Source organism: Poromitra crassiceps (assembly GCF_964638095.1).
Source record: "Poromitra crassiceps genome assembly, chromosome: 14".
NCBI lineage: Eukaryota > Metazoa > Chordata > Actinopteri > Beryciformes > Melamphaidae > Poromitra > Poromitra crassiceps.
The window spans coordinates 15,205,643-15,221,101 of NC_139633.1; the positions used below are offsets into that span (position 1 = coordinate 15,205,643).

Here is a 15,459-nt window from a genome sequence, read left to right on the forward strand (position 1 = left end):
AGCTACAGGTGAGAAGCGTGTGAGCCACACTAGAAATGAGCCTGTGATATTTCTAGAAGATAGTTTAAGGCAGTGATTCTCAAATGGGGGTCCGTGGCACTTTGCAAGGGGGTCCGCGAAAGGTTTTCAGGAAAATAACACTACAAACTTTTTTTTTTCTTTTTCTTTTGCAAAAGCTTCATAGTGCAACGAAAATGTTATGCTTTAAATCTAAAATGGATTACATTCAATCTAACAAACCTATCAATTTAAAGGTCAAGCACGTTACAGTGGAAACAATTAAGCTTAGCACAAAATCACAAATCAGAATGGGGGGGTCCCTGGTATATTTTCTATCTTGTAAGGGGTCCTTGGTTGAAAAACATTTGAGAACCTCTGGTTTAAGGGCCAGGGCACAACTATGGAATCCAGGCTGATCAAAATAGACTCCTGTCTTGTGGGGACAAGCCAGAAACAAGTCCCTGACTTGCTTGTCTGTCTTGGCCATGATTCATAATTCAACCAACCTTGATCAGTACAGTAGATGTTGGAGCGTAGAACTTCTACGTCTCACAGGTATGTGGCTTCTTGTGCAGTTATTCTAAACAAGTGTTTGGTCTTGTTTTGGGGTTGTGGAACAGAAAAGTTCGACAGCATTGAAGGTTATCGGTCAAAGTCTATCTGCTGAAATATTAATCTGAGGATGCTACAGTGTCGCTTACCTGTCGCCTGTCGGTCAACAAAAATGTCTACAAAGTACAGTTCACCTATGGCTTTACAGAAATGGATCACTTCAGTAGAACATTTGCATATTTTAGTGCATATAGCTCCACAGTAATTCACCTAAAATGGGCTCTCTGGGGACCAGGTTACCATCGTTATCTTTAGCCTTGGAAAACAGGCTTTCCCTTGCCTCTTTGACTATAAAGTAATTGGATGTGCTAACATTTTAAAATGCACACTCGCCAACTAATTCCACACAATCCATATTAGAAACCCAAGCCTCTAAACGAGCTGTTTGGACTTCCGTGACTTTATTGTAGAGCCCGACCGATATGTCGGTTCGTCGGTATTATCGGCCGATATTGGCCGATAACCGATATATCGTACGCTGCATGCAGCCCGTCTGGTATTCAACCAACCCAAATTCTCTCATGTCACTCCCCTCTTCCGGGACCTTCACTGGCTTCCCATCTCGGCACGCATCAAATTCAAGACACTGGTACTGGCCTACAGGGCAGTACACCAGACAGCTCCTCTGTACCTGCCAGGTACAGAGTTGGTCAGGTTGGTCAGGTTCCAAACCTCTCACCGCTCCCTTCGCTCCTCCACTAGTCTAGTGCAGGACGCCTCGCCCCTCCTTCGCTACGGGGGCTAAAAAGTCGCTCATCCCGACGACTCTTCTCGTCCCTACGGTGGTGCAGTGGTAAGCGTGTGAGGCTGTCGCCTCACAACTCGAAAGTCCTGGGTTCGATTCCCACCTGGATGTTCTCCCCGTGCCTCCCGGGGGTTTCCATATAGGAATCCCTTCACCAAAACATGCAATATCCTGGTTGCTGATGTGGTGCCTCCTCTGGTCGTTAAGGGCGCCTGTTCGGAGGGAGGGGAACTCGTTGGAATAGCGTGAACCTCCCATGTGCTATGTCCTACCTGTGAAGCTTCCCCTGTCAGGTGAAAAGAAGCGGCTGGCTAACTGCCCATGTCTCGGAGGAAGCATGGAGCCAGTTTTCGGCTCTCCCCAGATTGGCAGAGGGTGGAGCAGCAACCAGGATAAATAAATAAAAAATTAGCACTAATGGGGGATAAAAATTGGATAAAAAATCGGGGGGGGGGGGGGGGGGGGAGAAGAAAATAAAAAGAATATCGGCCGATATATCGATATCGGAATTTTTTTACTCCCTAATATCTGTATCGGCATCGGCCTCAAAAATCCAGTATCGGTCGGGCTCTACTTTATGGTGCTACAAAGTTTTGCTCTTTATCATTTCCGTAAGAAATAATAGACTAACAAAGTGTTTATCCCACGGCGCTGGCCAGCAGGCCACTGCCGGGGTCAGATGATGGCAAGAGGGCGCACAAGAGGGAACTGTGACAGGATCCACTTGAAAAGGTGGTCTGGGGAATGCTCTGGCGTGCCCGGACACAGAACACTTGCGAGTGTGAAAACCAACCGTTCCGAACCACATAGACAACACACGGGCGAGGATAAACTCCAAGCATAGTTGATGACGCAAGTGCACTCTGTTCCGTTTCCGAGGGCGGAAGAAATGTTGTAATGTGAAAGCTGACCAGAGGGGAGGGGGGGGGGATCGTTCCCGGGTACGGAACGGAACGAAAGCAATCGTTCCAGAGAAAGGGGAGGAGAGGGCGAAGTCACTGTGAGGAGAGAGGGGAGGAGAGGGAGAAGTCACTGTGAGGAGAGAGGGGAGGAGAGGGCGAAGTCACTGTGAGGAGAGAGGGGAGGAGAGGGAGAAGGAAGTCACTTCCACTTGGAATACTGCTTGTCTTTGTCTGTTAAAGGCACATACATCACGCCCATCAAGAACTTCTTCTTGGTGCTACCGTCCTCCATCTTGTCGTATTGCTGCAGCGTCTGGCTGCCTCCTGCCGGGCCCACGGGCAGGATCAGCCGGCCGCCCGGCTTCAGCTGGTCCAGCAGTGCTTGGGGGACGGTGGGTGCTGCCGCGCCCACATGGATGGCATCGTAAGGCGCCTCCTCCTCGTGGCCCATCCGCCCATCTCCCACTATTAGCTCCAGTCGGCCAGATGTTATCAAGCTGGGGTCATCTTTCTTCACGTTGCTAACGGAGTTGTCTACCAGCTCTTTGATGTGATCAATTCCTATCACTTTCCCTCTGGGGCCGACCATTCGTGCAAAGCAAGCGGACAGGATTCCACTGCCCGAGCCCACGTCCAGGACTGTGGCTCCCTCGTACAGCTGGTCACGTAGGAGCTCCAGGGCGTAGGCATGCATGTGTGGGGCGCTGATGGTTGCTTGATAGCCTATCGACTGCGGTGAGTCCATGTAAGGATTACAGCCACAGTAATGGGCTCGGTCTGTGGCCAGCATGACTTCGTAGACCTTGTCGGACTTGATGATGCCATTGCTGCGGAGGTTGTTGACAAGCTGTGCGTGGCTGGCTCCTCCACATTTCCAGGACATTATTAAACAGATTTTGCAGAGTAAGTAGACAGCAGCTGTCAGTGTTGCGCCTCCGCCAACTCTTCGACTCTCTTCAAGAACTGTATGACATCATTAGTGATTTATGACTTCATCAGTGATGTCATAGCAGCGTGAGCTGTGATTGGTATATGTAGTACCAGTCCTACTTATACTTCTACCACTTATATAGCCTCACCTTTATGACATCACTGATGAGAGAGGTGCACAGGTAGGGAAACAGTGGATGGATGAATCCAGAAGGAGAGGGCAACATAAAGGATGCCAACTGCCATAAAACGCCACAGAAGAAGAAGAAGAAAACATGTCATTCAAGCATCTGTGATATAGAATGTACTATGGCATCTTCAGTGGTTCATAACCTCATCAGTGATGTCATAGAATCAGTGATGTCACTCAAACAAATGTGATGTCATCAGTGATGTCAAAGCAGCGTGAGCTGTGATTGGTCTATGTAAGATGGGTATGACATCACTCAATGATTGTGGGACATGACATCATCAGTGGGTATGACATCATCAGGGGATGACCACGCCCCGGGAGACAGATGGAGGACGATGACGGCTTCCGCCCCTGGGCTGAAATCTCTATTAACGGAGGAGCCCTTCATGAAGGTGAAGGTAATGTGTTCACCAGGCCGTTATTGAAAATAAGAATTTGTTCTTAATTAACTTGCCTGATTAAATAAAGGTTGATGATGATGATGATGATGATGAGGCACTTTGCTCAGGAGGGATGAGGAGCGGAGGAACATGAGACAAGGTGCAACAGTCAAGATTGAAGAGGTGTGAGAAACACCGGAAACTTGAAAGAAGAAGAACCAGGTCTAGAGTGAGACCATCCAACTGTACATGTGAGGGCCAGCAATGTGCCACAAGGCATCCAGTCTGCTGGAAAACCATTAGAAGAAGAAGAAGAAGATGACATCATCAGTCACTACTGGCCACCACTTGATGTTCTGAGCATGCTCAGTTGAAAAGTAGTGAAAAACAAACTGTTTTGGACAAAATTCAAAATGGCGGAAGTGGGCGCAGCCTCCATGGATGATGCGGCTTGATCCAAGGAAGACAACAGTGAAGGAATTGTGTTTGTATGATTTACAACCAGAAAGGTGTGGCTTTCCTGGTGAAATAAAATCAAATAAAAAATGTATTTACAACATTTGAAATAAAGTACACAAGACATATCACAACACCCTCCCACCCCACCCCAGTGTCTCAGCAGCCGCACAAATATGTATAATAGGACACTGATTTTTTTTCTATTAGGTTTGACCAGCAGATAATATTGTGTGTTTTTGCATAATGTAATCATGTTGTAGAAAGCTCCAGCTGTGCAATGTCCCGGTAGGAGGAGAGCCATCCCCTCACCGGCGATGTGCTGCTTTCCAATGACAAGCTATCATCCTTTTTGCAGCTGTGAGAGCGGCCAACAGGAGGCGCTTATCATTTGTAGTTATGCTAGCTCCAAGGAGGAGGTGTCATTAAGTAATAGCAAGGCACTGTGAGTATATGGGATGGCTCCCTCGATAATAATGCTACAGATTTTTTTTATTATCATTTTTAGACTGAATACAAAATTGAATCACTGAGACCGGCATTTTTGCTGGCCAGCACTCCCAATTCTGCAGTGTGCTGAAGAAGTTGGAAAAGTTGGATAAACTATTTTGGTACAGTAGAAATATTCGCTAACACTTTCTATGAAGGTCATGACAATCGTTTTTAAACGGAGGAAATATATTTTCAAAAATAAATGTTACAAATAGGAAACCAGAACAAAGAAATAACAATATATCACATGATAGAACGAACTATATAAGGCCAAAAAGTCTTCTTAAAATCATTTTTTCAGTCCCTTTTCCCCAGCAAAATCAATATTCTAATAGAGAAATTACATGCTGCAGTGTGATACAGCACATGTAAGTTGGCTCAGTTTGCAAAGTTAATTTCATGTCCAGTAACACAGTTACCTCAATTTAAGCGAGCAGTTCTAAAATTGGGTTGGGAAGCTCCTGATATCTCTGTGAGACTATTGAGACCCTGTGTGAAGTGCTCTTTTGATGAACTTGAAATGTTTCTTTCCTTTCACTGCCAAAGCCGAGCCTTAGAGATATGGACAGCCCTCACCACCATCTGGAGAGGACCACAGAGTGTCCTTTATACATTGTTAAGGAAGGGAGGAATAAAACAGCACAGTTATAGGAGAGGACACCCAGCCAAACGGCCCCACAGACATTAAGGGTGGATCTCTTGTGGTCCTCTTGTGTGAAGACTTGTTACGTAAGTCGTAAGCAGTCACCGGACAGAAAGATTGAGAGAGAGGCTCCAGTGTGTGTGCTAGTGCTCAAGGCCAAGTTTCTAATGGGCAATGTTGCCTTCAGCGGGTGAAGGTTATCTGTCTGTACAATATCTTCAGCTAACGAGTCCACAGAGTCTATTTGGGTCCGATCATGACCTCCACCCTCCTGGTTGAAAGCAAGTGGTTTAGATCTCCATCAGGCAGATGGTTGGAGGGAGGAAAGTGGTGTGTACTGTAGCTATAGGGGAAGGAGAAACACAAGGATAGATGGAAAGATTACAAACAAGGAATCTGACTTGGTGCAGAAGATGGAGCAATACAGAAAGCAATCTCAAATTATAAAGTGCAAAGTAAAAAGATCACCGGGTAGATTCTGAGTGTTTTGATCAATCTGATTGGCTTCCCGTCTGCTACCTCTCCAGCCCAGTGCCCGGCCAATGAGGAGCGGCCCTCGTCATCGGGGGTGATACTAAGCCCCGGGTATCCTAGCAACTACCCCAACAGCCAGACATGCTCCTGGCTGCTACATATGTTGCCAGGTACAGTGTGTGAGTGTGTGTGTCTGTGATGTGTCTGTGATGTGTGTGTGATGTGTGTGTGTGTGTGTGTGTGTGTGTGTGTGTGTGTGTGTGTGTGTGTGTGTGTGTGTGTGTTTGTGTGTGTGTTGCGGAGGAATTATGTGTGTGTAAGAAGGCAAGGATTTGTGTGTGTGCGCGGGTGTGTGTGCAGGTGTTTTGTATGCACTTTGTATACTTTTTATTGCATATTGCTACTTTTTTGTCATGCTATATTTGGCTATAAATCATTTTATTCTCGTTTCCCAGGTTACACAATCAATATCTATGTTGAGATGTTCCACAGCGAGAAACAATTTGACGAACTGGAGATTTTTGATGGTACACATATTTCCCTCTCTCTATCTCTCTCCCCCCCCCCCCCCCTCTCACACACACACACACACACACACACACACACACACACACACACACACACACATACACAGCTTTAATGTTATGGTCTATGAAGTATAGCACGATAGGAAACGGTCCCCCAGTGGCTCCAGCTCCATAAAAACATGTAAATTCCTCCACACACAAGATCACCTCTGCACTAGTTTCTACTTTCTTGTTGATGCTTCAGTTGCAATACACTGTGCTTATATACAATTGTATAATGGTAAATTTGTACCTCTAGAACTCATGTGTTTTGAAATGTACTTTTTCCAACAAAAAAGTTTTTCTTTTCTTTCTTTTATGAACACGATCAACATCATTCTAAAATGATCTATAAACGAGCTGAATGTGAAAATGTCATTCTTCCACATCATTGATTGCACAACATTTCAAGGAGTAGCTAATTAATGTCTTCGTTTGATAGTATAACATTTTTACCACTTTTACAGACTTGATCATTTGGATAGGAATTTAGACAGAATGATGGACTTTATTTAGGTAATGATTTTCCACTCATAATGTCTACCGGTACTCACCAGATGTGTAGCTCTGGTCCATCAGTGCCTGAAGCATCTTCATGGTTTAGTCACGCTGACAGTGGAACAGTTGTCTGGTCAGCCTCTGCATCACTGTGTCTGTCATCTGCTAAATAGAAGTACCAGTTTAGCATAAAACATACCATACTACTCACAACACACCAAGCTAATATCTCAAATGGTTTTCAGTAGCAATGCCTGTAGTTGTGGTCATTCAAATAATCATATTGGATTGCTCCCAAATTTTACAAATCAGATCATAACGTTAGCTTTGGTAGCTAACGTTCAAACGTCCGTTACCTGAGGTTGTAGTCTGTTAACACAATAATCCACCAGCTGGAATGAGCATATCATGTGCGTCCCAGCAGCGGTGGCCCCCTGCTGCTGAAATATGCCCCCTGCTGCTGAATTACACTGTAAAAAATACTATCGGAATATTATAGGATTACTATAGGAATATTATAGGAATACTGTAGTAGCCTAGGTAAACCCAGCCCCCACGTGACCTGCTCTCTCAGTTCCCAGTCACTAGCGTGACTGAGAACAGGTCTGAGAGCAGGTCACGTGGGGGATGGGTTTACCCAGGCTAATACTGTAGATCCATATTGCCAAATACAATTGTATTGACTGTATGCGCTTAATGCCATTCTTGCACGTGCGCTTAACGCCCATGCTTCACCCCCGCTGTTACAACTCCATCCTAGCGGAAACACTGCATGTATCCAGCTACGGTGTCTTTCCCTGTTTAGTTGTCTCAGTGTTTTGTCTTGCCTGGTCCTCCTAACCAGACTCTTTGGACTTTCTTTGATACTACATCTTTATGGAGGAGGCAGGTGTGTTGTGAGTGGAGCCTTGAATTCTTTCTGGTTCATCTTGCCATTGTCAAGAGAGAAAAATGTCAACATTTGCTAATTGAATTTGTGAAAGTTGATGTAGACCGTGTGGGCAGAACGTGCAGATAAATTGGATTGTGCAACATTTGAAAGAATCCGTTTTAAAAGTAACTGATATGACAGTAGACAATCTGCTTGGCTTTGAAAACAAGGCCAAACTGGCTTACGGCTGCATCTGCTGCTTGGTCCAAATATTGGCATCGATATTTTACATTGTTGTTGTACATCAGCCAAATTCTGTGTGCGTAGCATATTAATGATGGTGCCTACCCTGGGTTAAGTGAAGGCATCTGCTAATAAAACTCATTCAGATGGGAGCCTATTGTTCATATTATTCGCATGCTCAGCACCATGTCATGTTTCATGGGCAAAATGCGGCCCCAGGGCCGGCCCCGGCCCCTGGGCCATCTCAATCCGGCCCCCAAGGTCCTCAAAGGAAAACAAAACAACCCCCAGAAATTCAATAAAAGACAACATTATGTTAATCAATCTCATCCGCTACAGCCATTTGATTTGTATCACTATGATATCAGGAGATTAACAGGAGAAATGACCAATCACCTGTTCTAGAACATCACCCTCCATCTGCAGCTGGATGGGAGGTCTCACTTGCTAGGTTCATGTTTATTGTCTTTACTCATATTTATCACACATATGAAACAAGTAGTCTAATTGCATCCTAGCCACACACTTGCACACACTTACACACACTACTACAAACACACACACACACACACACACACACACACACACACACACACACACACAGCAGTTCTGACGTTCCCATTGGCTTGTTTCTGTAGGATCTTCAGGACAGAGCCCCCTGTTGGTCGCTCTGAGCGGCAACCACTCGTCTCAACTAAACTTCACATCGAAAACAAACCAGCTGTATCTACGATGGTCCACTGACCACGCAACCAACAAGAGAGGATTCAAGATACGATATACAGGTATATATGTATATGATTCTCTGTCTTTCTGTCTGCCTGTTTGTCAGTCTACAATCATCCACTGAATATGTTACCATTAAGAGAGGATTCAGAATCTGATATGCAGCCATCCTCTATTCTGGTCTGTGTATCTGTCTGTCTACATCGGCCTAACAAAGGCATCGCTAAGGGCGTCAAGATACGATGCATGTGTCTGCCTGCCTGTTGCCTGTCACTCACTTTCTCTTTCTCTCTCTTAACAAATTCAAATTCAGTATGAAATGTAAATATGCTCTCTTTGCATGACAGGGAGGAAACCTATAACATAGGTGTTGATTTTGGAGGCAAGCGAGGGCACTAGTTCCCCACAATATCAGTGCCAATTGTAGGAGTTTTATTATTCCAGCTTTCACATGCAGGGATTCTTAAGCAGCTATTTTGAAGCATCTTGGAGGAGGAATAACATTGGCCGAAAATAAATTGATGCATCGTGAAGGCTCCATGTACCGTGCCTGCAACACTTCTCAATGGAAATGTTCTTTTTTTAGTTCATCAGGTTAATATGAAGAGAGAAAGAAAATTAGAAAGTCTGATTTGTTTGACAATTGGTTTCATATATTTGCAGTTTCTTGCCAGCACTCTGGTTTATCTGTCATCAATCTGGGAACCCAGAGTCTATTTTTATTTGAAAAATAGACTCTGGGACAGCCCTACCATTTTTCCCAGCTTCCTGTACAGCGCGCCTCTCCTGCCACCGTCACTTCCTTTTCCGCGTCCGTGCTCCACTGTTTCCAGTCTGAATAGCAATTTGCGCCGCGACTTTGGCGATACGACTCGTCACAACAACTACACCTCCAGTCATTTTCCACTGTTGTTGTGAGACGAGTTGACGTCTTCTATGCAGAGTGTGTTTTTGCGTTAACGTTATTAGAAAAGGACGCGGAAAAGGAAGTGACGGTGGCAGGAGAGGTGCTCTTCTGTACAGGAGGCTGGGAAAAAAGTTAGGGCTGTCCCAGAGTCTATTTTTCAAATAAAAATAGACTGTGGGTTCCCAGATTGATCTGTCATCAACACCGGAGAGAATCACTATTTGGCACCGCGCAGCACTGGAGACTATGACTATTTGGCAGTGCGCAGCACTTCACAGACAGCTCACAGAGAGATGGAGCTCTGTCTGACAGCCTACCTTGATAATAAATTCAGTCTTTGACATGGTTGACAGACATCTCCACCGGGCTTGTGCCGTTACAAACAGAATCTCTAAACGGTGGGCCCAGCTTATCAGACATTTAACATCACAGAAGCACAGAGCAATTGAAATGATTTAATCCAGTTAGCTTGTCATGTTTTGTGTTCTAACCATAGGCCTTGCTCAATTTGAACTGTGTGGTTTTTCCACGGGTGCGCGGGTGTGTCTGCTGGGGTCTGCTCTATAAACCCTGTAGGGGTTCGATTCGCTTCCTGCTGAAAATGATGAAAGTGTTCCTGACTGTATTGAACTGACGCCAAAAGAAACCAACTCCTCGCATCCAAGACTCTTTTTTTTTTTATCACGTTTTTTCAGATCCCCTCTTTTCTCCCCAATATAATGCTTGGCCAATTCCCCCTGCTGTCCCGGGCCGTTGCTCCACCCCCTCTGCCAATCTGGGGAGAGTTGTAGACTAGCACATGCTCCGATACACGTGAAGTTGCTAGCTGCTTCTTTTCACCTGACAGCAAAGGCGTTTCACCAGCAGGACGTATCGCGTGGGAGCATCACGCTATTCCCCCCAGGTCCCCTCCCCACCCCCGAACAGGTGCACTACCCAGATGTCCAGGGGAAGACACGGGTAGCCAACGGGACTTTTTTTGTTTGTAGCTGTCAGGGATGGTTAATCTTTTGGACAAAATAGATGCCTGCTAGTGCAGGGGGAGAAACAGGCAAAAATCTGATTACTAAATTGAATCTCTTACCTTAGAGGGAAAATATCATGGCAAAGAAACGTGGCAATTACAGAATGAGCACTATTTCAAGTGTACCCGTCTGTTGGAGGGAGCGATCGCTGTTTGTGTGGCCAGAAAGGTTGAACGTGATTATTAGTGTCATTATTAGTATGATCATAAAATGTATTCCCTTTTGCTTCACGCAGGTAAGTCAGGCAATAGTTACCTCCGCCAACTTGGCAGAAAAGCAGGTCGTGGGTCGTCAACTTAGAACTGATTAAATGTCCACACCCACTGGCCAAAAGGGGGCGTGGTAATGGGCGTGGCAAATAAAGAAAAAGGCGCTTAACTTCCAAACCGATTCAGGTAATGCCACAGAACTTTGTAGGAAGGTTGGTCATGGGCCAAGGATGAACTGAACTGATGGCCACTGGCCAAAAGGGGGCGTGGTAATGGCACAAAAAAGAACCTAAATTCCACATAGATTCAGAATAGAATGGAACTTTGTGGAACGGTTGGTGGAGGTATGGTATGCACTCTACCCTCTAGTTTATCCTGTTTTTCTCAAAGATCTCTCATTACTATAAACGTTACTTTGTTTTCAGATGATTGCAATATCATTTTAATTTAAAGTAATTGGCTCATTTCTTCAAACTAAGGTCCATGTTCTAAAAAAATATATTTTTCTAATATACATAACATTTAGTATTCCTGGTTGGATATAGCTGAAGATATGATCTCCAGTAATCACTAGAAGACTTTTGTGTAGTTTTGATGTCAGTGCTTGGTTTCTGCAAAGATCCTATCTGAAGAAAAAGCAGCACTGTGGAATTGGACTATTTTTGTACAAGCCTGTTTTGATAGCTATGTTAACCAGTTTGAAGAAATATGTCAAATCTAGTTATTTTTTATAAAAAAAAATCTGAATTTTAGAATACTAGTTTGTTGTTGTTGTGAAGTATCACTTCTTTCAATTTGTTCTCTCTCTCTCTCTCCCTCTCTCTCCCCAGCTGCCTACTGCAGCATTAACGATCCCCCGGTGAATGGGGGCGTGGTCAACCGAACTAAACTCCGTCCAGGTAGCAGACTACAGTTCTATTGTAACCGTGGTTACCGCCTGGTAGGCTCGAGCAATGCCACCTGCCGGCTCCACCTCAACGGCCTTTACCAGTGGGATATACCTGCCCCTTTATGTCAAGGTAGAAACGCACACGCACGCACACATACACACGCACACACACACACATACACATACACACACACATGCACACGCACACGCACTCTCTCCTGTTCCGTTTTCTTCATTTTCTTCATTCTTCATTCTTATTCTCCTCTTGTTGGTTACTTTGTACACACTCGTTTTGAATAGACCCTTTTCACGGGGGCCATTTTGTGTCGAAAAGGCAGGGTAAACACAGGTGCAAGCAAAACACTAATGAGGGTTTCAAACTTCCATGATTGGAATTTGGAAACTCTCATTAGTGTTTTGCTTGCATCTGTGTTTACCCTGCCTTTTCGACACAAAATGGCCCCTGTGAAAAGGGTCTATTGGAAGTTGTCAGTGGAGCTGCTCAGTGGCCAACAGTGCAACATTGTGGTTGTACCGGGTAGCTCCCAGGTGTGAAGAGGCTTAGTGTGTATGCAGAAGGCAGCCAACATTCCCTGGATAAGTAATGATTCTAAAAGTTGACATGGGGTTTGAGAGGAATTCCCCTTCAAACCGCCTCTCTCTTTCTGATTGGCAGCTATCTCTTGCGGGATCCCTCAGTCACCAAGCAACGGCAGCTTCCACGGTTACCAGCACACTGTCGGTAGCCAGGTCACCTACCACTGTAATCATGGTTACCACCTGGACCCTGGCGTTGCCATGACAGCGGTGTGTCTGGAGGAGGGCAGCTGGAGTAATGCTGCCACGCCCCCAAGATGTCTGCGTAAGTTTACATCCCATATTCATATATATCTTCTGCTTTTATCACTGTAGGAATAATGTAGGAACTAAATATAGCTGTGAATTGGCTGGGGAACATTCTATTCAATTTGATTTGATTTTATCTTCCAGCGATCCACTGTCCCAGCGTTGAGGGTGTGCTGTCAGATCACATGACCTACCGCCTGCTCTTTGGTTGGCTGGGGGAGTTTGGCTCTATTGTGATGTTGGAATGCTCGTCAGGGTTCTATTTGGGGGCGGGGCATCGAACATTGCGTTGCCTTGCCAACGGGACGTGGGAGGGGTCTGAGGACCCGGCAACATGCAAGAGTAAGTATTAATGCACACACACACACCAAATATGACAGAGTCTGGTGTATTATTATACATTGGTATATTATTTTTTCATACTACGCAAGTTTAGATGCTGAATAATGGACTCAATATAACAAACAACAGTTTTAGGATCACTAAATACTTACAATTTTGTCAGCAACTCAGCTTGTTGACCAACTTTCAGGGCGATTTTCTCTGAATGATGTTTCGAATATTAAAATAAGCATAATCTTCTTCAACTATGTTCATAATTCAACGTATGGCACAGCTCTGGAAAGCTTACAATCTGCAGGTTCATAATCTGGGAAAAAAATCACCTTCATCTCAATAAAACCTCTCAATGTCCTTTTAGCGAGTGGAAGTAACAATCCCAGTTTAAATTTACAACATCGGTAAGAAGCTTTACGGCTGGGATACACCAGAAGCATCTCCGAAGCAGCGCGTCACGGAAGCGTTGAGTAGGAGCCTCGCCATTCACACCACAAGCGCTTTTTTTTGCTCCGCGCCTCACTCTGTTTTGCCCCGCGCTGGTCACAACTTGTATTGACTTCATGTTAGCTGCATGCGGCCACTCACACCATCTATAATATTGGCGATTAGAGCCTAATATTTCTGAGTGAGCAGGATCATGGTGGCAGAGCTGCAGAATGTAGAAAGCGATTTATTATTATTTTATTTTTTAATAGATCAGATTATTTGGATAAGATAGGAAACTATGATCGCCGTGGGGAAAGATTGTTACGCAGCAGACGATTCAGCCTATAACATTTGAATATAAACTAGAAGGTAATAGAAATAGGTGAAAATAATCAAATATTCTAACAAGAAGCCATAGACAATATAATGAATTATGATAAGCCCTGATACTTCCTGCTGACATTTTCAACACATGGCTATCGGAAAGAAATTGATAACTGAGTTCTTACTGTATCTCAAGAAGAACAAATTATAGGACACAGTGGGGATATTTTTCATTGATAAAAATAGGTAGTTTGTGGACACATTGAGGTTATAAAAATATTTCCTATTCATAAAGTCAGCCTCATTCTTCAGGGTTGCAGTAATGGAATATGAAATAGTTGACATTGAACCAAACACTGTTGGAAGTCTGACCCGTTCCCCTCTGACAGAGATTATAAATCTCCACTCTGACATTGTGGGCCATAGTGGAAGATTTGCTTGTCGCACACAGTGTTTAGTCTGCAATGTGCCTTTGCTACTTATTTCATAAAGACAAGTTGTAAGAGAACATCACAACTGTGAAACTTTCCAATAGGCGGCAGAATTTCTTAGCATTGCATAATACAATTATTCCATTGAAAAAGTGGAATGTGTACACCAGAAGAAAAATTATAAAATTGAAGTCTGTATTTTCAAACTTCATCTCACCGCATTTTCAGTTGTTTTTTGTCATGATCCAGTATTTCAGTTGACCTAACTTATGTTGCAGCAGCTCGAAGGATTTGGCAGCATAACACTGTAGCGAGACTCAGTGCCAGAAATGATGTTTAAGGGAGTCTGTATGCTTAAAGTTGGCAGGTGGTTTTCAAACTTTGCGTCTGATTTAGTCAGATGCCGTGTAGCCCGACCAAACAAAAGTTACCATTTTTAAATCCAGGATGCTAATCTTCTAGCCTTAAGTAGTTTGTTGGTTAAATTGTATTCACTTGGGAAGGTTTTCAAAGTGTACTATAGCCAGCTTTTCACAGCTTCTTACTGTATGACCCACCCTTTAGTCCCTACCCAGAGTTTGCAAACACTGAATGCTGTAATTATACCCGTAGAGCCAGAATAGTATGTAATTTGTCACTGCCGTTATCTCTCAGTGATTGCATGTAATCTTATATTTGTTTTATGAATTAGTCATCTCCTGTGGTGAGCTTCCTTCTCCGCCCTTCGGTACCAAACTGGGGACGTTGACCACATTTGGAGCCACTGCAATCTTTATGTGTAACCATGGTTACACACTGGTGGGGTCACATGTCAGGGAGTGTGGCGCCAACGGGCTGTGGAGTGGAGCCGAGACCAGATGTCTAGGTAAGGCCCCGTTCAAACTCAACTAGTGGTGAATGGGATCATTTATGCCAGTATACATTGTGGAACGCCCAGGTTGGAACGGCTGGAAACTTGCATGGTGGTTGGTTAGGATCTGGGGAAGGTCATGGTCAGGTCATAAAGTCCTGGAAAGTCCTGGAAACCACCTCATACCCACCCCAGGTCAGATTGGGCTGTAAATTTGCATGATGGTGGGTTATGATCCGGGGAGGGTCATAGGCAGGTTGTAATGTACTGGAACCACCTCTAAAGTCCTGGAAACCACTTTTCCAGGTCGGATTGGACTGAAAATTTGCATGGCGGTGGGTTATGATCCGCGGAAGGTCATGGGGCAGGTTGCAATTAAAGGAACACTCCACCCATTTTCAACCAGCTTTGTATCATTAGAACATCAGTAGTATATCAGAAAACTGTAAACGGTTTTGAAGTCTGTCATTTAATTTGACAGT

The 15,459-nt window shown here is 44.5% G+C and overlaps 1 protein-coding gene and 1 pseudogene across 2 annotated transcripts in view; one reads left to right on the top strand and one right to left on the bottom strand.

The window, feature by feature from the left end:
- The window catches only part of LOC310788810 (CUB and sushi domain-containing protein 1), a gene marked incomplete at its 3' end in the record, with an annotated part of 351,287 nt that overhangs the window by 302,058 nt on the left and 33,770 nt on the right, over positions 1-15,459 (top strand). The window contains 7 exon segments of the mRNA XM_083650384.1: positions 5,881-5,997; positions 6,283-6,354; positions 8,644-8,790; positions 11,703-11,891; positions 12,438-12,623; positions 12,752-12,949; positions 14,819-14,992. Of these exon segments, the coding sequence (XP_083506510.1) occupies positions 5,881-5,997; positions 6,283-6,354; positions 8,644-8,790; positions 11,703-11,891; positions 12,438-12,623; positions 12,752-12,949; positions 14,819-14,992 (1,083 nt within the window).
- Positions 2,459-3,142, bottom strand: LOC310788811 (protein-L-isoaspartate(D-aspartate) O-methyltransferase pseudogene; annotated as a pseudogene). The gene has a single exon. The product of its transcript is annotated as a protein-L-isoaspartate(D-aspartate) O-methyltransferase pseudogene (transcript).